At 41.5% G+C, this 23,640-nt stretch overlaps 1 protein-coding gene across 2 annotated transcripts in view; it reads right to left on the reverse strand.

The window, feature by feature from the left end:
* The window catches only part of PAWR (pro-apoptotic WT1 regulator), a 100,538-nt gene extending 88,683 nt beyond the window's left edge, over positions 1-11,855 (reverse strand). The window contains exons 1-2 of one of the 2 annotated variants that reach the window (XM_029205889.1): positions 11,748-11,855; positions 10,548-11,235 (exon numbers count right to left, since the gene is read on the reverse strand). In XM_029205889.1, coding sequence (XP_029061722.1) covers positions 10,548-11,087 — 540 coding nt within the window. In that variant the 5' untranslated portion in view covers positions 11,088-11,235; positions 11,748-11,855. Of the gene's footprint in view, positions 1-10,547; positions 11,371-11,747 lie in introns of those variants that run through there. The other variant, XM_029205890.1, reaches the window with a different exon arrangement.
* Positions 11,856-23,640: the final 11,785 nt, after the last annotated feature.

The raw sequence follows: 23,640 nt of genomic DNA on the forward strand, positions 1-23,640 counted from the left end.
AATTAAGGGAACATTCCTTCATGGCAAGATGAACCAACAGAGAAAGGCTGAGTATTTAAGAAGGAATAAAATAATAAAATAAGCGAGATTCCAGATAGTAATCAGGAGAGTTAGCCTGGCGGGGGCGTGGTGGGGGAGAGGCAGGACTGCAACACTCAGCTAGAGGGAAGAAGGCTGAGGCCGAAATACAACTTAAATTCTGAGATAAAAGTAGTCTGGGAAAACCAAGTTAACACTTTTTTATAATGGACTAGATGATCTCTAAAGACTTTTCCAGTTCAAAACACCCAGTTATGTAATTTTCTAATACCAAAGAAAAACCCTCTAAAATCCATCCACTGCTTTCCTTTTCTACCAGCACTGCCCTAGCAATCAGTATTAGTATATGGTTAAATGAGTATTCTCAGCTCTAGTCACTGTCTGCTCCCTAGATCTTTCTCTACCTCACTACTTGGATTGATCTTCCCATGCCACTGTTTTACATATTTTGGATATATGGATGTGGATATGAATACAGATATAGATAGATACATAGATATGTATGTATGTATGGGCATATACATATACACTCTAGCATTTGTTTAGAAAACTGTATTTGTTCCAAAGTAACTAATGTTAGGGAACAAGCTGAGCATAACACAAATTTCACATTTGCTTCTGTGCAACTGCAAGAAACACTAGGTGAGCAGAGAAAACACTACCCAGCCACACAGAAACACACAAAACACACACACCACAAAGTTCTGCCAGGTAGCTCAGTTCACTCACTGCATTATGAGCTATACCCATTCATATCTGGTGTTGAACTTTCAATCCAATTTCAGATAGCCCTTCTTCCACCACTTCACAAGTTGCAACCCTTTTGACACCCACTTCTGTAAGCAAACTTCAGGCCTTTTACAAGGTAAAGTGTCATATTTATTGCAGTACTTCTATATTTAACCATTTAACATGTATAAAATTGTGCTAGTCTTCACTAGGTTTCTGTCGTTTCACATGTCACTGACAAAGTTTTTGAGTGTTCTGCCCCTAAACTCCATTTTTCCATACACCCTGGGGTTTTTAATCATGTGAGTTTTGCATACCATGTTGAGTTTTATGAACTTGTATGTTGAGTTATAGCTTACACACACTTATAATTACTGCAGCTCTAATCACGAATTTCCCGCCAAAATCAAAGGCAACAGAGGAGGTAAAAAAAAAAAAAAAAAAAATCTCCGGGCATCCTTCACAATTATCTGAAGGTCCCAGTACCTATAAGATGCTTTGAATGACCCAAACACATTTCTTGAATGGTTCAGGAAACACAATATATGAAAAGGAATAAATAGCTGATTAGAAGTAGGGCCAATAAAGCAATGTTGAAATATTTTAACATCAAAAAACACAAACATATCCATCCCTAAAGACAGAGAGTATACTGGTGATTATCAGGGGCTGGAGGGAGGATAGAATGGAGAGTTATTGTTTAATAGGTATATAGTTTCAGTTTTACAAGATGAAAAGAGTTATGGGGATGGTAGTGGTGATTTCTGCACAACAATGTGAATGTGTTTAATACCACTGAAGGTACACTTAAAAATGGTTAAGATCTTATGTATGGGTATTTTACCATGATTAAAAAACAAAATCCAACCCTCGGGCTTCCCTGGTGGTGCAGTGGTTAAGAATCTGCCTGCCAATGCAGGGAACACGGGTTCGAGCCCTGGTCCGGGGAGATCCCACATGCCAGGGAGCAACTAAGCCCGTGCGCCACAACTACTGAGCCTGCGAGCCACAACTACTGAGCCTGAGTGTCACAACTACTGAGGCCGTGTGCCACAACTACTGAAGCCCGTGCACCTAGAGCCCGTGCTCTGCAACAAGAGAAGCCACCGCAATGAGAAGCCCGCACAGGACCCAATGCAACCAAAAATAAAAAAAAATTTTTTTTTAAAATCCACCCCTGGGGCTTCCCTGGTGGCACAGTGGTTGAGAGTCCGCCTGCCAATGCAGGGGACGTGGGTTCGTGCCCCGGTCCGGGAAGATCCCACATGCCGCGGAGCGGCTGGGCCCGTGGGCCATGGACGCTGGGCCTGCGCGTCCGGAGCCTGTGCTCCGCAACGGGAGAGGCCACAACAGTGAGAGGCCAGCGTACCGCAAAAAAAAAAAAAAAAATTCACCCCTATTTTTGAACAACACCACCATAAAAATATTCATAATGAATGACTAAATATACACACAAATCTGTATAGTGTGGTTCCATTTTTTATGTAGATAGAAAAAGGACTACAACAAGTATTAATATGTATAACAGGTGATTGGTTTCTCTATCTTTTTTTGTATTTACACAAGGGAACTACAATGAATACATTACTGTTTTAACACCTTTTTACCAGCAGAAAAAAAATATTTAAGATACAAATTTGATTTGGATCAACTTTTGCTGGCATTACAGAATATCAAGAGGTCTTGTCAAGAATTTGAGACCTAAAGTAACTTCTTTGACTATTTCAGCTAAAATACTTTCTATTCATATTCCTCAGGTACCATCTTCTGAATGTTCATTTTGTTCTTCATAACTCAGATTTCCATTCTTTTTAAATACTACTAAAAGTATTCTGCAAGGAATTCCAAAAGTAATAGAAAATCATTTCATACTTCATATAATCTGAAAATTTCTCAAATAAGATTAAGTAGTTCACTTACATGCCCATAGATAAGCTGAATATTAAAAGGTATCTTTTAAAGTTAATTTTATTACAAAACATGTTTTTATCAGATGTTTTTCAAACTGTATTTTATTATTCAATTAGTCTCTTAACAGTTTATAAAAAGAGGCTGCAAACAAAATTTTAACTGTCACAGAATTGTAATCTACAACATAAATTCTCTCCTATCTGTTCATTTCAGCAAAACTCTAATAAAATACTCACTTTCAGAACACAACAGCCCTTTTTCTTTAAATTCAACTTATAAAGCAAATGAAACTATTATTGAAAACCACATTGTAACCTATAAAAATTTGGTGAAGGAAATTTCTAAAGACTATCACCGAATAAACGTTTATTAGCCAATTCACATGCTTAGTTTTGAACTCACTGGAGCTGTTTTTGCCCTTTATGTATATAATTTTGCTGCTTTTAGAAATTAAATATTGTTATAATTTTATTCAGACATGGTGCCTGGCATATTTTTAAGTAACCCAAGGAGAATGTAATAAATAGCTGAGGCTCAATTCTAACACCAGTATGTACACAGCTATAAACAAAACTGCACAAGACTTGGGCTTCCCTGGTGGCACAGTGGTTGGGAATCCGCCTGCCATTGTGGGGGACACGGGTTCGAGCCCTGGTCTGGGAGGATCCCACATGCTGCGGAGCAGCTGGGCCCATGCACCACGGCTGCTGGGCCTGTGCTCTGGAGCCTGCAAGCCACAACTACTGAGCACGTGTGCCACAACTACTGAAGCCCGCGCACCTAGAGCCCGTGCTCCACACAACAGGGGAGGCCGCCGCACCGCAGCAAAGAGCAGCCCCCACTCACCGCAACTGGAGAGAACCCGCGCACAGCAACGGAGACCCAACTCAGCCAAAAATAATTAAATAATTTTTTTAAAAAAATGGATAAGACTTACACCAAAAGTTGCCTCAGCAATAAGCAAATATGTTAAGAATCAACTGGCTAGCTAAGGACACCGACAGGTCTAATATGTAAGAGTAGTAAACAAAAGGAGAAAAGTCTTCACTTGAGACTATTTTGACAAGATGGACAAAACCTGTTTTAAGAGTTTGAACTAATTATTAAACATATTTACAAACATACACTTTCCCTTAAAGAATATAAAAAAGAAAAATGAGTAAAAGTACAGTTCAAATTACACATGAAGTATTAGAGGTTTCTTCTGTAGACTAGGCTTCTGCAAGAAGAAAGGCAGACAACATTTTGTACTAAATATATGACATTACATAAATGTTTAAGATACTCTGAATTTCCAAGTACCTCAAGTTGTCTCTGTTAAAATATCTATAAAGTTCTTAATTAAAAGGGAAAAATAAGAATGTTTAACATCCCAGTAAGAAATTTCCACTAGACATCAACAACCACCTTTCAATGTAACCTACACAGTAACTATAATTTATCATTTGGTCATTCTTAGAACATTTTCAGAAACGTTATCTCACAGGATTATTATATGAATTAAATAAAATAATCAGTATCAATTTCATTTCACAGATCAGTAAACCAGTACAGAGCATTTAAGTCAGTTCTTCTCAAACTTTAGTATGTACAAGAATCACTCAAGAACATGTTAAAATGATGTCTTAAATAACTCCTTCCCACCCGCAGACTGAAGTGGATCCCAGAAATCTGCATTTTAAATAAATAACACAGGTGATACTGGTACAGGTGGTTCCCCCCGCCCCAACCCAGCCACATCTTTTAGGACCCTGATTTAAGTAATGTATGACTAAAGCCATTAATGGCATAAAACTCCATTTTTACTCTGAATCAAAGTTCCCTAAAGTTTAGATAGTAGAGCTTTACAGATCTCATGAAAGATATGTAAAATTTTAAACAAGTTGAAAATATTACATTCAATTAAATTAAGTACCTCTTATACTAAATTCCAGTAAAAACAAGTGGTAGTAAGTTTTTTAAGAAACTTAAAACTGAGGAGATTCTACCATTTCATTTCTCTGTGAAATGCAGGAAAAGCTGAAATTAAATTATATTAATAGCTTCTCGCAGTTTGAATACTGTTGCACTTTACTGAGTAGGGAGCTAAAACTTAGGTACCACAGGTTCTAGGAACATAATAAAAACATTAAGATGAAAATGTAAAAGCACTTAGAGCACAACTTTGTGAATACACTGAAAACCACTGAACTGTACACTTTGAAAGGGTGAGTTTTATGGTACGTAAATTATATCTCACTTTTTAAAAAGAAAAAAACTCTTAGAAAATTTCAAACTAGTATTTTCCAGTAATTTTAAATTTCTAAGACATTATATCAGCATTACTATTAAACAGCATAATTATTTTCTGGCCTATATCACAGATGCTGAAAACCAGTGCAGAAATAATAAAGAGCATAAATAAGGCTGCTAGCTTGACAAAGATTTTAAACAAGAATTGTAATACCACTGTTTATATATTTATTTGCTCTCAAATTCTTCCAGTGAAGTCCCACTTCATCTACCTTTTATAACAGGGTTATTTTCAAATTCTATAGTAATTTATTAGCATCTTATAAAATAATCTTTGTATTTCTTAAACTAGGTACATAGTATGTAATACACTGAAATATAATAAGATGGTTATTAAGCACCAGGCTTTGAAGACAGACTACTTTGCTTCTCACCACATATATGGCCTCTGGCAAGTAACTTATCCTTTCTGCCCCATTTTCCCATAGGGTTGTAGAGAGAATTAAATGCACCAATATACGTAAGGTGCTTAAGTCAGTGCCTGGCACTTAATAAACACACCATGAATATCATCTACTTTAATTACATAATAATTATTTTTATGTAAAAAGGCCTCTCAGCTTAGAAAACTCATTACAAATCCTGATCATATTAAATTTCAATTTTCTTTATCAATTTAGGAAAGCTGCGACTAAAATATTATTAAGGAACCTAGGTGTTTATGCTGTTTCTACCCTATTCACAAGTCCAATTTTCTCCAACTCTGAGTCACTATTAGTTCTTCTCCTGACTCATCACACAGAAAGGTAGACAGTCTGGAATATAACTGGCATACTAAAAGGCATTTCTTAATCTATCTGGATTTATAAGATTTACTAAGTGGAACTTGTCCTATATAATGGTCAAAAAATATGCTAAATAATTATGACTTAAACTGTGTTCACTTAAAAGTGTTTGTATATATCAAATGTTCCTTCAAAGTATGTAGTAGGTGTTATAACCCCATCTTGACTGAAAAACAACATATCACTTAAGTAAAATCGAAGATCCACATTTTCTGACTGCTAGCCAAAAGCAGATTAATAATTTGCTGATGATCTGGTGTTCAAAACTTTGCCAAGCAAGCTACAGACTAGAAGCTCAGAAGCAATCTCTGAGCCTACAAATTTGACCTTAATTTCTATTCAATTCCTTACTTTCATTGTTTTCCCCATTCAGATGTTCAAATCATTTAAGATAACCTCTAATAAAAAGTTATTGAAAAAAATCTAGGGACGTAAGCTAAATAATGCAACATAGATTAATTAAAAACTCCACTTTCCCTAGACACAAATGTACACAAAAAAATAAATACTTTTAAAATACTACTCTACCACTTATTCACTTTCCATGTGATCTTGAGTCATTTAAACTCTCCAAGCCTCCACCTTCTCCTCTGGAAATGGGGATAAAAAGAGTAACTATAACTACCATATGGGATTGCTGTGAGCATTGATCAAGACAACACATAAAACACTTTAGCCAACCACTATGAAAACAGTTAAGTTTCAATAAAGGTTAACTTCTATATATAAATCCAAACTTTAGCATCATTTGACCTCTATCTATTGAAAGATTTTATTTTCTATGAAAACCATCTCTGTTAACCCATTCATGCACACCTACCCAATGGCAATAACTTCACAATCACTCTGAACACGTGGATATTAACAGTCGAGGAAGTTATAGCCCCCTCCTCTTGAGTTAGGTTCCCTGCTCAGGAAATAGCCTGTACTTAGCACTGTACTACTTAACACAGTTCCCTATATTACTTGAGAGCCCCTTGTGGGTAAGCCCTGTGTCCTATTATTCATTTCTGTATCCCGAGACTGAAACCCAATAGTTCTAAACCCTGACTCACAAGGGGAGGTTATCAAAATATTAATGCCTGGGATCCATCCCAGACCCATTAAATCTAAGGAGGTCAGGGAGGTAGAAGACAAGTAATCAGCAAGGGGGGAGCATTTTTTTAATATCCTCACGTGATGTTAGTGTGCTGCCACAGTTAAGAACCACTGCACTCTGACATTTAAAATACTATACAAACAGGTATGTATATGTGTGTGAATATATAAAAATATAGGTAAAGAAATATAAGTCTCAGCTCAAGACCCTCAACCTCACAGCTACTCCTAGCCCCATCATCTCTTTCCTTTAAACAGACAACACTGTTAATAAACAATTAGTTACATGCTGCGTTAAGATGGTTTTTAAACTGTTAACTCAGTACAGTACTTAAGTTTCTTCACGTAATTATGCCTTAGCCTTCTTCCTAGATTACAGTCTTGCTCCTTGAAAATATACACTGCCTTATTCTTCTTGTTTTCTCCACAGTGCTTATGATAGTGCCTTGAACACCAACATGTAATAAACATGTGGCTCATCTAATAAATGCATACAAAAATTATCAGCAGGAAGTATGTCACATCCAAATTAACCAATTTGGGCTATGACTCAAAAAACAGAAAAAGTAAAAATTCAGAAAAAAGTTTAAAAAAACCTCTAACTTAGTAAATAAGAACAACTAAAGTTTATCTCATTAATGAGCATCTATACATTTGCATTTATTACAGCCATCACATGCAGTATCCCATCACCATCCACCACTTTAAGATTCTGAACTGCTTCCTTACTAAAACTATCTTCCAGTTGCTAGTGGTATCTTTAGCTGCTGTCATATTCTTTTGTAACAACTTTACAATACTCCGTAATTAGTAAAATAAGTTAATGAAAGTCACAACAAATGTGTCACACATGCTTAATAAATACGTCTTGAAGAAACAATGTTTATCAACCACTAAAATAGACTCTTTGCATACAAGTTACATGCTAATCTCTAATATAAATTTCGATGCGAATACTGTCTGAAAATAAGAGAGTCTTATTCAACACTATATCTAATACAAGTCTAATTGTGAGTATTGACAGACTGATGATTTTCTGCTTTTATAGTATTTTCATACCTGAAAATTCTATTAAATAGTATATGACTTTTAAAAATAGGAGTGCTAAGCTGTACTACACAAGAAACTTCACAGCAACTGGCATTCGCAATGTTGCAACTACTAAGAGAAATGAATGGCACACAATTCTAAAAAAAAACAATTTAAAGATATGAAAATGATTCACCTTAAAAGGTTTGTGTCATATGTGTACCACTATTAACAATCTGAAAGACTTACGTTGTTTTTAAAAATCTGAAAATATGGGGACTTCCCTGGTGGCGCACTGGTTAAGAATCCGCCTACCAGTGCAGGGGACCCGGGTTCGAGCCCTGGTCCGGGAAGATCCCACATGCCGCGGACAACTAAGCCCGTGCGCCACAACTACACAGCCTGCGCTCTAGAGCCCGCGAGCCACAACTACTGAGCCCGACAGCCACAACTACTGAGCCCGACTGCCACAACTACTGAAGCCCACGCGCCTAAGGCCCGTGCTCTGCAACAAGAGAAGCCACCCAATGAGAAGCCCGCGAACCGCAACAAAGAGTAGCCCCCACTCGCCGCAACTAGAGAAAGCCCGTGAGCAGCAACAAAGACCCAAGGCAGCCAAAAAAATAAACAAATAAATTTTTTAAAAAAAACTGAAAATATGGGGAGGAGGCACTCAAGAAATATGCCTGCTAATTAGATACTGTGGTAAAACATTACCATGTTTTGTTGGGTCCTACAGCATTAAACAGATAGAGCCAGAGTTACCACAAAAAGAAAGCAGTACACAATTCCCTATTCAATAAAAAAGGTTCAAATTCCACAGTCAAAAAAATGGTACCCTGGGTTGTTTGTTTTTAAGGAAGATTAAATTTAGGAGTTGCCAACACCCAAACGAAAAACATTCCAGAGTATCAGACTCAATTGTAGTGGGGAGTCATCTACATTCTCAGCACTACGTTCCCTTACCCAAAACAGGAATATTAACAAAGGATGCTTCTTAGGATCTCACGAGATACACCATACTTATTTACCCCCGGTAAACATTACCCTTGTTTAAAAACCAAAAACAAAAAGGTACTTGAGAAATAACAATTATAGCACAAGCATACAGACAAAAAATGAAGTTTAACATCTGCCAAGATATTTCCCAAAATAAGACCCCTGTCAAATGAACAATGAGGAAAAGATTGCAAATGACAAATTCTTTTATTTGGACCATCAGCTACTTTTAAAAAGAAAGTTGAGGAATGTAGCTTTTCCAAAGCCTTCTCTTCAGTTTCTCCCTAATCTTCATATTTTTAACTTAAAAAAAAAAAAAACCCGAGAAATTTGATTACCACTCTTATGAATTCCTTTTAAAGCAATTTAATGAGTAACAGATCTTTTGTGCAAGTAGGAAACCACAGAGGACAGTTTTGCTGGCTGATAAAAATCTCTCTGAAACACTCATAAAAATATACCCTTCAAAGACAAACTCTGATTTTCCAGGTATGGAAATTATATTAAGACTTAAAAATTTGGGTATGTTTGATATACACCCTAACTTACTGCAAATGCTTTTACTTGAACCACAATTAAAGTTGGTGAATTCTTACTATTTATTTACTGTGTGTCAAAGTTGAAGAAATTACAAGGCCAGGAAAAAAAGGTAAAACCTAGAACCAATGAGAAAAAGATGCAACTACTTCGGGTGAAACAAGGTTATTGAATCACTTCCCCAAACCGGTGAGTTACTATTAAAGTAACCAAATACTTGTTAGAGGATTGTTTTGTTTTGTTGAGGGTAGAGAAAGGTGCAGTTATACCCCAAGTAGAAATGTTTCACCAGTAACTCTGTAATGGGAAGATGCTGCTGCCTGCATAATGGTTTTTGAGACTGCTCAAAAATACCAAAAAAAAAAAAAAAAAAACCAACAACAACCCAAAAAACAAAAAATTCCCAACCCTACCACAAATGTTTTCCAGAATACACAGAGCCAAATACTTAAATACAGGGAGAGAGCATTTTAGCAAAAAGAATTGAGGGTTGCTACAGCGTTCCTAATGTCCACAATACCACTCAGAAAAAAACTCGCGTGCGTGTGTGTGTGTGTGTGTGTGTGTGTGCTGGGGAGCACTATTTCCAAAAGCTGGTTTATATATGAAATAGAGCATATGCTCAACTGGATATACTTATCTTGGATTCATTGAAAGATAAAGCTGTCTGGGATAGTGCTAAAGCCACGTTTTCTTTACAGGTGCTATTAAACACTGTTAAGAGAGAAGAAGAGATAAACTATCTGATAATTTGAGACGGGCACGTGGGAAACTAAAGTACGTGGTCATCACCATTAATCAATTTTTCTAACTGATCAACCATAAACAAACGAGGCTAGGTAGGCAAGTTCTGGAGCCCCGAGTTGTCTTTCCAACACTGAAAAGAAGGATCCTGGGTCTGAGATCTTAGCCGGGAAGCCTGAAAAGCACGCGTCCGACTTTGGATTTGGGGAACTTCCCAGCAAGCATTTGTTGAGAGTAAAACTCCATCACCCCCTGCCTGCCTAACTCAGTGAAAGGCTAAGAAGTGCAGGCTCGAGGGGGAAAGCTCTGGGCCCTGGAGAGAAGACACCAGGAGGCGGCAGCCCTCCAGGGTCCGGCCGCGGCCGCGGCCCCCGCCCGGCTCACCTCTGCGGCAGGGATGTTGACCACGCCGGTGGAGCGCCGCTTCTCCCGCAGCTTCCTCTTCTCGATCTGCCCCTTGCCTTTCCTGGCGCTGGGGCCCGAGCTCTTGCCCTTCTCCAGGGCGCCGTCCCGCTCCTCCTCGCCGTCCCGTGCGGGGGCTGCCCCCGAAGCGGCGGCGGCGGCGGCGGCGGCGGCGGCGACGGCGGCGGAGGACTCATCCTCCGGCCGCCGCGGGCCGGGGGCGGCGCGACTCAGCTGCGCAGGGCCCACGGCGCAGTTCACGCCCCCGGGGCCGGGGGCGGCAGGTGCGGCGGCGCCGCCTGGGAGGTTGTTGTTCAGCTCGTTGGCCGCAGCGGCGGCCGAAGTACCCAGGGCCCCCGACGGGAGCTTCCCGGCCGCGTCGCCCGTGCCCCCACCGGGGGCGGCCGGGCCCGGGGGATTCTGCTTGGCGCGCATCTTCTCGCGCTTCGCCTTCCACTCCTCCAGGAAGTCTGTGGTGCTGCCGCCGCTGCCGCCGCCGGTCCGGTAGCCACCGGTCGCCATATTCCCAGCGGGGCCGGCCGGGCTCTCACCTCAGGCCGCCCGCCCCGACTCCGGCCGCCGCCCCCTCTTCCTTCCCGCCACCCGGAGGAGGCGAGGGAACGACCCCCGGGCGCGGGGGTGGCCGCGGCTCCCCCAGGGACCGGCTGGTCTGCAGGGAAACACAAAAGGGGGCGGAGAAGGGAAGCGTAAGATCCTCGCCCGGCCCGAGGGTCTGCCCCGCGGCCGCGCCCCTCGGAGCCCCACAGAGAGCGCGCCCACTCAGCCCCGCAGGCGAGGAGCCGCAGAGTCCCCACCCTGCAAAGTTTCTCCGACGCACCTACACGGCTGGCCCGGACGATCACCGCCCCTCGAGGGGTGGAGAGAGGCACGGTCCCCACCCCCGGCCCGCCTGCCCGCCCGCCCGCCCCATCCCCGCCGGGGTCCGAGCCTGCGGCGGTCGGGGGACCCGGACCAGACCCCCCCACCTGTCGACCCGTCGCATCTCCAACCCTCGCTCCGGTCCGGGGTCCCCGCGACCGACACACTCATTCCCGGGACGAGGCGCGGAGTCCCGTAACCGACTCGCGGAGGAGGCGGGACGCCTCCCGGACCCAGCAGTCCAGCCGAGTCCAGGGGGACGGGTGCGCGTGTGGAGCGCGGACCGACCGGGCGGCCCCTTACCTGGGAGGAGTTGGGGGGACGAGGAGCGGGACTGGGTGCTGGCGCCCAGGTGAGCCGAAGCAGCCGCGCGGAAGGACCCGCGGCCAGCTCTCCGTCCTGAGCGCGCGGCGCTCCCGGGCTAGGAAGGAGGGAGGAGGGAGGGAGGGTGGGAGGGAATGAGGGAGGGGAGGGAAGGGAACGAGGGGAGCCGAGCGGCGCCGAAGCGCCGGCGGAAAGGACCGAGACCGCGCGCGAGGGGCGCGGCGCGCAGTGGGGGCGGTGGGGCCCGCCGACGCCCCGCCCCCGGCGCTCAGGTGCGCGGCGCCGCGTCCAGCCCGCTGCTGCCGCCAATCCCGCGCCAGCAGATGCGACCGCACATTCCTGGGCGCGCAACCTCGCGGCGGCCGACCTGCCGGCGCCTCCGACGCTGGAGCGTGAACCGCCCTCCACGCCCTTCTCCCCGTTCCTCTTCTCCGCCTCTCCAGTCTCCCACCACTCTTCCTTTTAAGTACAAGACATATTCTTCCAGGGAAAATCTCAAATACTGCCGGCTGAGGGGGAAAGTGCATGATTCAGGGCCTGACTAGCTAGGATGGAAAAATACTCTCGCGTCCCTTTTCCTAGTCGCTGCCCCCTTTTCAGATGTACTGGGGTGGCAAGCAGGAGAGTGGAAAGGGCTGAAACCCAGGCCCCTCCTTCTAAGTCTGTGGTCTCAGGTGAACGTGTCGCCTGAAAGGAGAGACTTCAACTGTACGTGTATTATCAAGGCTTTACTGTTATCTTAGGCTTGCAGGGAAAAATTTTAAAGCTCATTTTAAAATGTATTGTGTTGGCGATCCCAGTCCTACTTGGAGTTTCCTCTTAACCCTGTCTCTACACCTCCTCTTCACAGATAGGGAATTTAGCAGCAAAACTCCCTACCAAAGTCCTAAAGCTGCATTGAGGCTGATTTGATATGAGCTGGGGCGGTGATTGTCTCTATTCTTCTACCCTTGACATGCCATAAGGTAAATCTTATCTTCAGAGGCAAGTCATCTCCGATTTCTGGATCACGGCTGGGTGGACTGCCACTGTCAAGCACTTGAGCAGACAGACGTCACTGTATCCGAGTAACCCCAGGGCACATCACTGTCATAGGGTACAAATGCCTGGTCACCATTTTGCAAAAAGTAGGTGAGCCCTGAGTCACATTCTTACCTAACATAACTCTTCCTACTTAGTACCTGTTTTGCCTAGGTGGCACACGGTGGGTGAGCCGCCAGCCTTTGCCTGCTCAGGAAGGAGAACAGGAGAATGTGATTCACATGCTATTTATTTATCAGAGGGGAAGGTCACACAGTTCTCGTCTTTTGTCTGACTGCTGGAGTGAACTTGTGGATAACCCGGATTGAGTTCTGGAAAAACTGTTTAAAAAATTAAAGGCCTACGTTGGGAATCGGTTTAAAAGGCTGAGCCTGGCTGGTACCAACCTGGGTGTGCCATCTGAAACTCCTCAATTAATGATTCATTACTTTGTTTTCTGAGTTTTAAGGTGGTGGAGGGAGGGTTGAGCATTAAAGAGATTCACATTAATATTCTTTATAACTTACCAGAGGATTTTCTCTTGGAGGGACTGCAGGATATAGTGGAAAGAGGATATAATGTGCCTGAGTACAAACATCTAAATAGCTGAGAGATCTTGGGCATGTTGTTTAAATTCTCTGAAACTCAGCTTTCTTTACTATAAAACCAGTAATAACAGCATATGTTTTTATGTTGTTATAAGAAATGACACTGTGTGCTTGGTCAAGGAAAGCACTCAGTAAATATAGTCTCTTTTATTAATAGGATATTGAACAGAGTCCTGGGTTTCTAAGGGGGGCGCAGACGAAAAAAGATAAGGTACTAAATACACAATATTAACTTGAAAACAACAGACTTTGAATGAACTAAGATAACACTCTGCCACATAATTTATCAGTGCATCTCTTTGACCAGTTCTCTGGTATATTAACAAGCGCTGAGTCAGGAATGTTGGCTACTATGGACTTGTGTGACTTTCAGCAAGTTGCTTACCTTTTGTGCCTCTGTTTACTTACACATAAAATGGGGATAATAATACTTCCTACATTGTGAGAGTGTTGTGAAAGTGTCCAAGATCCTTAGATAAAAGGTAGTATGGGAGTACCGGAGTCGTTGTTATTAGTCTATAAAGTGCCCTAGGAACCATGGATGAAAGAGATTACTGAGGTACAAAGCGCTGTGTATTATTATTGTTATCGCTTATTATACCTTTTGTCTTTACCTTACCATTCTCAATATTCCCAAAGGTATATTTCACAGCCAGACTGCTTCCAACATTGCATCAAGATATTTAGCTGAGTCAGTTCTAAATTGCTGTGTTTGCATGTCGTCAATCTTCATGTACAGCGTTCTGATGAAATAATCCTTAAAGACTCTGAGCCTGGTTTCTCAACTGCAGCACTACTGAAATTTGGGACTGGATAATTCTTTGGGGGTGTTGTCCTGTCCATTGCAGGATGTTTAGCAGCATCCTTGGCTTCTGCCCACTAGATACCTACCAGGAGTGTCCTCCACCCCCAGTTGTGAGTTTGCCAAGTGCTTCCTGGGGGGGCAAAATCTTCCCCAGTTAAGAACTTCTGAGCAAACCTAAAACAAGTAATTTGGGTGATACACTTGCCCTTAATAATAAAGGGAAATAAGATGATGATAACAAAACAAAGATTCATTTTAATATGTCAGAGTCAAACTTATTCTAAATGTTAAGTCTTACTTAATGTTTTCCAGGCAGTGGATTAGCTATATGTGAAATAGCCTGTTTGTATGTGTTGAAATAATTAATAGGATATTAAGAAATAACAATTTGCCTGCAATGCAAATATTTCTGGAAGATACGCAATTCGCCCTCTAAAATCAAAATAATACATGCACATCGTCTTAATGGTTAAATACTTCAGTTCTACAAGGATTATAACAAAAGACAGCAATCCCCTACCTAAAACCCTACCCAGAACTTTGAACTCTTATAACTGTTTTTGCTAATATAGATCTTCCTATTTATATTTTAATGCCCTCACCTGCTATTCTACTTCTTGATTTCTCCATTTTTTAGACATCCATTTTTGGCTTCCTGATACAGAAGAAAATTTAGTTCTCCTCTACTTAAACTACACCTACACGTTTCTTACTCCTAAACTCCTGCTATACTTGTATTGCAATTTTTATTGAATAACCATTTAATGTTTATAGTGTTATGACTATGCAAATATTGTTCACAGCTGAGCCAGGCAGTGTACTATGTTTGCTTTTCTTTTTTTTCCTCCAACTTATTTTCTTGTTACACAAATATTTCTTTTTCCTGCAGTTAAAACTTGCCCCTTTTTTGCCTTATTTTTCTATATATCATTCACAAATTTACACCCAGACTTTCTTCCTGTCGATGCAGTTCATCACGTCAGATGATCTGTCAGTTCTATTTCTCTTTTTCTTGGAGGTATCTCTCCTGGAGCCCCCCCCCCCCCACTCTAGTCTGGATTGATTTTAAGGCTCATTGCTCTGTGGTTATTCTGGGATTATACTTCCCTAACATCCTGGGAATTATTTCCTGTGCAGACTCCTTGTTTCCTGAATCCCATATTGTCCTCTTTCTTTTCCCTTATTTTAGTTGAGTACTTCTTCAGTATTCTCTGGAGATCGGATTGCACATTCTTCGAGACCATGTGTGTTAGAAAATGTTTTTAATTTATCTTCACACTTGGTTAATAGTTTGGTGAGGCATAGACCTCTACGTTGGAAATCATTTTCCTTTATAATTTTGAAGGCATCACAATATTGTCTTCTGGTTTCCAGAGTTGCAGTTTGGAAAACCAATGGCATTCTGATTCCTTTGTATTTTCTCTCTGGAAGTTTTTGGAACTTCTTACCCAGATCTACTTGAATATCTTAAAGATTTGCCATGATTTGTCTTTTTTTTCTATATAAATTTATTTATTTATTTTTGGCTGTGTTGGGTCTTCGTTGCTGCACACGGGCTTTCTCTAGTTGTGGCGTGAGAGGGGGCTACTCCTCATTGCGGTGCACAGGCTTCTCATTGCAGTGCGTAGGCTTCTCATTGGGGTGGCTTCTCTTGTTGCAGAGCATGGGCTCTAGGCGCGGAGGCTTCAGTAGTTGTGGTGCACGGGCCTAGTTGCACGGCATGTGGGATCCTCCCAGACCAGGGCTCAAACCCATGTCCCCTGCATTGGCAGGCGGATTCTTAACCACTGCGCCACCAGGTTAAGTCCCAGCCATGATTTGTCTTTTTTCATTATTATGTTAAGCACTCAGTGGGCCCTCTAAATCCGCCATGTGCCTTTCACTTGGGAAATTTCTTTATCCTATATCTTTGGTAATTCTTCCCTTCCATTTTCTCTTTCTGGAGCCCCTATTAAATAGATATTGAACTTCTAAGTGTTTTCTAGTAAATATTTGTCTTTTCTCTCCTAGTTTCCATCTCTTTGGCATGTTATTATACTTTCAGTGAAACTTCCTGTCTTATTTGCCAAACCTTTCTGTTGAATTTTCTGTTTCTGCCACCATTTTTTCTTTGATCTATTTCTTAGACTCTAAATGTTCTTCTATATTATCCTATTTTTGTGTCAGATTCATCATATTTTCTCTTTCTAAGGAAATTCCTTTAACTTTTCTTCTGCTGGTCCTACACTTTGTCTCATATTTATTTGCTCCCTTTTATCTTTTTGATTGTTTTAGTCTTCATCTTTCATGTTAGAGGATTTCCTTGTCAGTCTGCTGTTCATTCTTTTTTTTTTTTAATTTTTTTTTTTTTTGCCACTCTGCGTGGCATTCAGAATCTTAGTCCCTCGACCAAGGATCAAACCCGCGCCCCCTGCAGTGGAAGTGCGGAGTCTTAACCACTGGACCACCAGGGAAGTCCCTGTTCATTCATATTTTAGGTTGAAGCATTGAAAAGTTGTTTGAGGGACTTCCCTTGTGGCACAGTGGTTAAGACTCTGAGCTCCCAATGCAGGGCACCGGGGTTTGATCCCTGGTCAGTGAACTAGATCCCACATGCATACCTCAACTGAGTTTGCATGCCACAACTAAGGAACCTGCCTGCCACAACTAAGACCCATTGCAACCAAATAAATAAATAAATGAAAAGTTGATTGCTTGCTCTTCTTTCAAAAGGCAGAGCTTGTTGATTGATGGTCCCAATTTAGGGAGCTGGTGTTTGGACCCAGGCATTTTGTGGAGGCATGTGTCCATTGTCAGCCTCTATGAATGAGGCTTTTCTCTTGGCCAGATCAGTTTCCCTGAGAGAAACTGTGTTTCTGCCTGTATTGCTAGTTGTCAACTCTTTCCAGTTCCAAGTAGAAAAAGGGAACTGGGGGAGCCTTAGTACTCAGCATGCAGGTTTCACTCAGTCCCTATGCTTGGATGCCTGGGGTGCTCAAGTTCAGTACATTTGTAATTCAGCAACTTCAGAGCGTGAACTTCCAGTCCTCTGCCAGGATCAGGAGAGACAGCCTCCTTGCTCCTGGGCCTTACAGTGGGGCCTTGAGAATCTAACTGTCCCTTATATAGATTTTTAACAACTCCAGCTGTTTTCACCCCCATTCTTTCCTCTCTTTCAATATATGCTGCTGCCTCTGATTTCTGAGCTTTCTTCAGGACAAAAAGGATTCCTTCTGGCTGGCTTTGTCTCTTGCAGGTGGTTAGAATTCACCTTTCTCTTCTCTGCTAATGTCTATCTGTTTTTCATCTTCCATCTTCCAAAATTTTGCTCTCATTTCCCATCCTCTTGGTTGTTACTGGTTTATCACTTTACTTTTATTTTAGTGAAGTTACTTGAGGGTGTACAGGTAAACATGTGTGTTCAATCTGTTATGTTTAACAGGAGGTCTAATCTGTCCATTTTGCAGATTTCTAGATATTTTGAAATCTAATCTGTGATGAGGCTAGATAAGTAGAGACCTCTACCTCTTATTACATCTTAAGCCCCTATTGATTGACACTATTAGGAAGAGTTCTGTGAAATGTGTTGTGTTTTCTGGAGGCTGTTTATGAAGATGTGGCTCATTACATTACATAATGTCCCCAGGAAAAAAATGTCTGACATTACTACTAAGAATAGTTGTATATATTTCTCTTTTGTTACTTTTTTTTTTTTTTTCATTTTTTCCAAAGCCTTTTTTTTTTGGATGTGGACCATTTTCAAAGTCTTTATTGAACCTGTTACAGCATTGCTTCTGTTCCATGTCTTGGCCCCTTGGCCCCGAGGCATGTGGGATCCTAGCTCCTAGACCAGGATCGAACCTGCCCCCCTGCCCTGGAAGGCAAAGTCCCAACCACTGGACTGCCGGGGAAGTCCCTTTTTGTTACTTTACTTTTTTAACCACAATAAAACTATGTGTTTTATAGCTGGTAAGTTTTCCCTTCTTCCATCAACTGCTGTTAATCTTAGGCCAGATTTGTGGCCTATCCAGGAAAGATCTAGGTTTTGTGGTGCCTGAAGCTTAAAAAACTTAGGGCACCTTCTTTAAGAAAAAGAATAGGTTAAAAAAATAGTTAGAATGAGCAATTTTAAAGATTATAAATTTTAACAAATTGAAAAGTGCCATAAGCATCACAAAAATCCAGAAAAACAACCTAAATTATTCACTATTACTCTCTGACATATTTCTATAATACTGTTTTATCTGCATTTTTACTATTTTATTTTATTTTATTTTTGCCTGCACCACACGGCTTGCAGGATCTTAGTTCCCCGACCAGATATTGAACTGGGGCCCACAGCAGTGAAAGCACAGAGTCCTAACTGCTGGACCACCAGGAAATTTCCAATTTTATTATTAATTGATGCATAAAATATCTGACTTCATACACAGATGTATCCTCTATTTGTAGTACACAAATATATGTATTTGTGCATCATAAGCACAGGATCTCTATTGATCCTACCAGTTTTTCATTATCTGTCACTCCTTTCCATGTCCTAACCTCCTTACTCAGATTAAAGCTCATCATTATTAGCCTCCTCTGCGCCTACTCTTGCTCAGCTAAAATAAGGCTAATTAAAAACAGCGTGGTGGGTGGGCTTCCCTGGTGGCGCAGTGGTTGAGAGTCCGCCTGCCGATGCAGGGGACGCCGGTTCGTGCCCCGGTCCGGGAGGATCCCACATGCCGCGGAGCGGCTGGGCCCGTGGGCCGTGGCCGCTGAGCCTGCGCGTCCGGAGCCTGTGCTCCGCAACGGGAGAGGCCACAACAGTAAGACGCCCACGTACTGCAAAAAGAAAAACAAAAAAAAAACAGCGTGGCATCCTTCCTAACTCTCCTTCAAATGCATGACCATAGTTTCAACTGGGCAGTGCATACTATCTGGCAATCCTGCAGTCTTAGTAAGCATGTTCACCTGTGCTGCAGAATGACTAGTTCACATCAATCCCTTAAACCTCCAAAACCTCCTTATCCAACCCTCGCTCTCAGTTGATGAACTTGTTTGTTGACTAAAGTAGGACCTATGTGAGTGGGGCTCCTCATCTTGCCCCACACCTTTACCCACCTTCCTACATCTGGATCTACTCTCTGCCTCCTTACGTTTAGATGAAGTTCTTAGCTCCTTTCGAAGGCAGTCCTGGCAACTGTATCTTCCCCCTTGCAAGAGCTTTGCTCCTACAGTTAATACTCTTCTCTCATGCATAATCAATTTCTTCTCTTTTAAATAATTCCTTTCAACATACAAATGCACTCTATATTAATTCCCTCTGTATTAGTCTTCTACTTACTGCTGAAACAACTTAACATCTTAAACAACACAACTTTATCATCTTACAGTTCTGTAGACAGATGTCCTACAGGGATGGGTCTCATTGGGTTAAAATGAAGGAAGCAGCAGGACTGCACTCCTTTCTGGAGGCTCTCTGGAAGAATCCATTTCCTTGCCCTTTCCAGCCTCCAGAGGCTGCCCACATTCCCTGGCTCTTGGTCTTCAAAGCAAGCAATGTCCCATCTCTCTGTGCCTTCCCGCCAGAGCCACATCTCCCTATGATTCTCTTCTGCATCCCCTTTCCACTTTTAAGGATCCTTGTGATTATATTGGGACCACCTGGATAACCCAGGATGATCTATTTTAAAATCAGCTGATTAGCAACCTTGATTCCATCTTCAACGTTAATTCTCTCTTGCCATATAACTTATATTCACAGGTTCCAGGGATTACGGCCTAGAACTCTTTGGGGCCATTGTTCTTCCTACCACACCTTCTTAAAGAAAAACATTTTCCCAGACTCTAGAATCTAATCTGGTCAATGTCCTATTTCTCTGTTCATGTTCACAGTCAAAAGTCTTGGAAGAGTTATCTTCATTCACTGTTGCAGTCTTGTGGGAATGAGCCATTAACCTGTGGGGTCTGTGCTAACTCTGGCTAGCTAGTGTTGTAACTGAATTGTAGGACATTCAGTTGGTGTCCAGAGAGTGGGAGAATTGGTTAGTGTGGGAAAACCACGCACACATTTGGTGTCAGATATGTTGAGAGAAAGAGCACAGTGTTTCCCCTTTTACCTGGTTAAGATGAAGATGTGATTTCCTGACAACCCAGCAATTGCACTCTTAGGTACCTACCCCAGAGAAACTCTGACATGAACACAGGGACACATGGACATAAATGTTCATTGCAGCACTAATTATAATAGTGAAAAAATGAAAAAGTACTTGTAGTTAGCAGGAGAGTGAATATATAAATTATAGTTTATTAGTATAATGGAACATTTATATCATTTCAAACCAGTTTCAAATGGATATGTAGGGACTTCCCTGTCAGTCCGGTGGTTAGGACTCTGCACTTCCATGTTAGGGGGCCCCAGGACCTGATCCCTGTTCGGGGAACTAAGACCCCCCAGTGCAGTGAAAAAAAACAAAAAGAATATGTAGAGTATGACATTGTTCATATAAATTTCCAAAAGTTACAATAGTATATATTTTTAACAGATACACATTTGTAATATAAATACAAACATACCAAATTCAGCTTATTAGTTACTTCTGAAGACAGATGGAGGGAAAAGGTATAGGAGCTGTAATGTTGCTGTTATTTATGTTTTATTTCTTTAAAAAGGAAAGAGATCTAAGATAAATGTGCATTAACATTTGTGAAATCTCAGTGTAGGGGGTACCTAGATTATTTGTTATATTACTTTCTGGACTTTTGTATATTTGAAATATGCTAGAATTTAAAGTAATTTTTAAAGGAAAAATACTTGGACTTGTATAAATAGTTTCATAAGAAAAGTTTTGACTTTAAAATTCTGAAACTTTAACAAAATTGGACTTGCCCAACATGTCTTTAGGCAATCTTAAAATGTCCCCCTTTTTTGCCAAGCAAAAGAAGCCATAAAATTATAGAAAACTTAATGAAGCCATGTACCCTGGAAATATTTGAAATTGTTTATGGCTTGGGGCAAAGGAAGAAAACTGAAGCCATGCCGATGTCAAAAGTCACAATTCCCTTTAGAATCACTGATCTTTCTTCTAATATCTGGACACAGATCCTTAAAATGGCTCCTAAACCACTTTCCTTCAACAGGCAAACAACTGGATGAAACCGCTGATGCCTCTCATTTTAACCAGCTCTTCCACTATCATTCTTTTTTTCATACACGGGTGCCACTATTTCTTCCACTAAAAATTGGAAGAAATATTCCAATTTTTCTGATCCCCTTTTGGAGACTTGGCAAGCCCTTGCCACTTTCCGAATGGTGAAAAAACGTCTTTGTCCAGGAAAACTCTGTGTGAATGGAACATTTTGGTTCTCTGGGCACAGATGGAGCACCTGAGCTCAGTAACACGCCTGGTTGAGCAGCTTTGCTGAAGACGCTCCACACATTGTCATGACTCATTGCTCTCAGGATCAACAGGAATTGGGCTGTGCCAGCAGATCTGAAAAGAAGCTTGTCTACTGCTGTGAAAGTCGGTGACTTTCACAGAGCCTGGTCCTGATATCAGCCTTTTCAAGAAAATTTAAATAGAAAAGAGATCAGAGTAGGAAGCTCTTCTCCATTACACTTAGTCCACTTGTGACTTTCCAAAGAACAAATCTTGAAGTATGTGATTGAACTTCATGCCTAAGTTGTATGTGTGCTCAATAGAGAGAGAGAGAGAGAAACAGAGAGAGAGGAAGAGAGAGAAAGAAAGCCTTCTCAGAACAATTTAACTGGGAGGTGTTCATTCCTAGTTTTGTTACGTCATAGGTGTTTTTGACCATGAGACTAAGATAAATCTTTTGATTTATCCAAGGTCCTATATATAGCATTCTGGATGCTGCTAAAAGAACCCCATCAACTCTTATAGCTCAGCTGCCACGTCAGGAAGTGAAGATAGAAACAACATGTAAACTTTCCAATAAAGAGGAAGGACTTTCTATGGTCTGAAGCTCAAAGTCTTGTTTCTCTGCAAGCAGAAATCTTCAATACCCCAAAACACCGTAAAATTCTTTTGAATGTTACTTCTGCTTAGATGACTTTAAAATTAAATCATGAATTCATCATCCTTTTTGGCCCACAGAAAGCTTCAATGATGTACACCTCACCCAAGATGGTTCCATTGATTCACAGTGGTGATGAGGCATGAATTCAACTCAGTCTTGGAGTATGTACTTTAACGTATATTAAGCCAATACTTTCAGAGCTTTTTTCCATTAAAAAAAAATTGAAATTAAATGGATGACATAGATGACATAACACGACTTCTTATTCAAATCAAAAGCAGCCTTTCACTGGAATTCACTATTGAGTAAAGCTGAGATTGCCTTTTATTTTGTAGACACTTGGGTTTAATTTAAATTAATGAAGATAACATTTTGCATAATAATACTTATAGCAGTTATTGATTGCTTACTACAAGCTAAGCACCATGATATTACTTCGTATACAGTGTCTAACTTAACCCTTTAAACAGTCCTATGAGGGGAGCATCAATATTACGTCCCTTAAACAGATCAGAGAATTGAGACATTAGAGATTATGTAACTTACCCAGTGTCACACAGCTAGTACATGATAAAACCAAACATTTCAGCACGTATCTGTCTGATTCCAGAGCCCATCCTTATATGTCAAAGGAATTAATTTTAATGCAATAAAATAAACAGCTTGACCAGCTCAGTTTCTGTGCATTTTCCTGTGAAAGATTTCTTTTGATTTTATCACAAGGTTAGGGCTTCGTAATCAGTGAATCTTAGGGCTACGAACAACTAGACCAGACAAACCAGGCAGCATGGGCTCCCTGCACAGCCCCTCCCCTCTCTGTCTTTGCATCCTTGTGTCTGGCGCACAGCAGGTATAAATGTTTGTCAAATGGCACACAGGCAGGACGGCTGTCCTAAGGTGGCCCTGGAAGTAAGCTGACTGTCTCCCAGGGCTTTACTTGGGAGGTGGGGACAGTCTGGGGTAGGGAAGTACTCCTTGGTGTTTGTGCCCTAGCCAGCCTTTGATCCTCAGCTTTGCAGATTCAGAACTCTGATTTTATCAGCATCTGAAGCACTTATTAATGTCTCAGGGACACACAGTCACGTTAATGTAGCCCACTTGCCTGGGCTACATTTGTCTAAGAGCCAAATAACTCAATTTATAATGAAAAATATGAAGGTCAGGAACCCAGGAATGTTAAAGTCATCGTGAACAGTGTGCATTCTCCAAGAAGGCAGACGTACGTGGGAGTGAAAGCAGGACTGTAAGCTTACTTGGTAAATATGGAAAACGAACAGGAGGGGTTAATTAGAGGAATCCAGTGTTTACTGGCCTCTGCTAAGAGAGCTTGAGACATTTATCTCCACAAATAAGGAGAGCCCTGCCAAACTGAACAGAACAGAATGGCTCTCCCCAGGACCTTTGCATTCCGACTGTTTTTTGCTAAGGAGGCTGC

The sequence above is a fragment of the Monodon monoceros genome, unplaced genomic scaffold, assembly GCF_005190385.1.
Source record: "Monodon monoceros isolate NGI ecotype Baffin Bay Population unplaced genomic scaffold, NGI_Narwhal_1 Super_Scaffold_6, whole genome shotgun sequence".
Lineage (NCBI taxonomy): Eukaryota > Metazoa > Chordata > Mammalia > Artiodactyla > Monodontidae > Monodon > Monodon monoceros.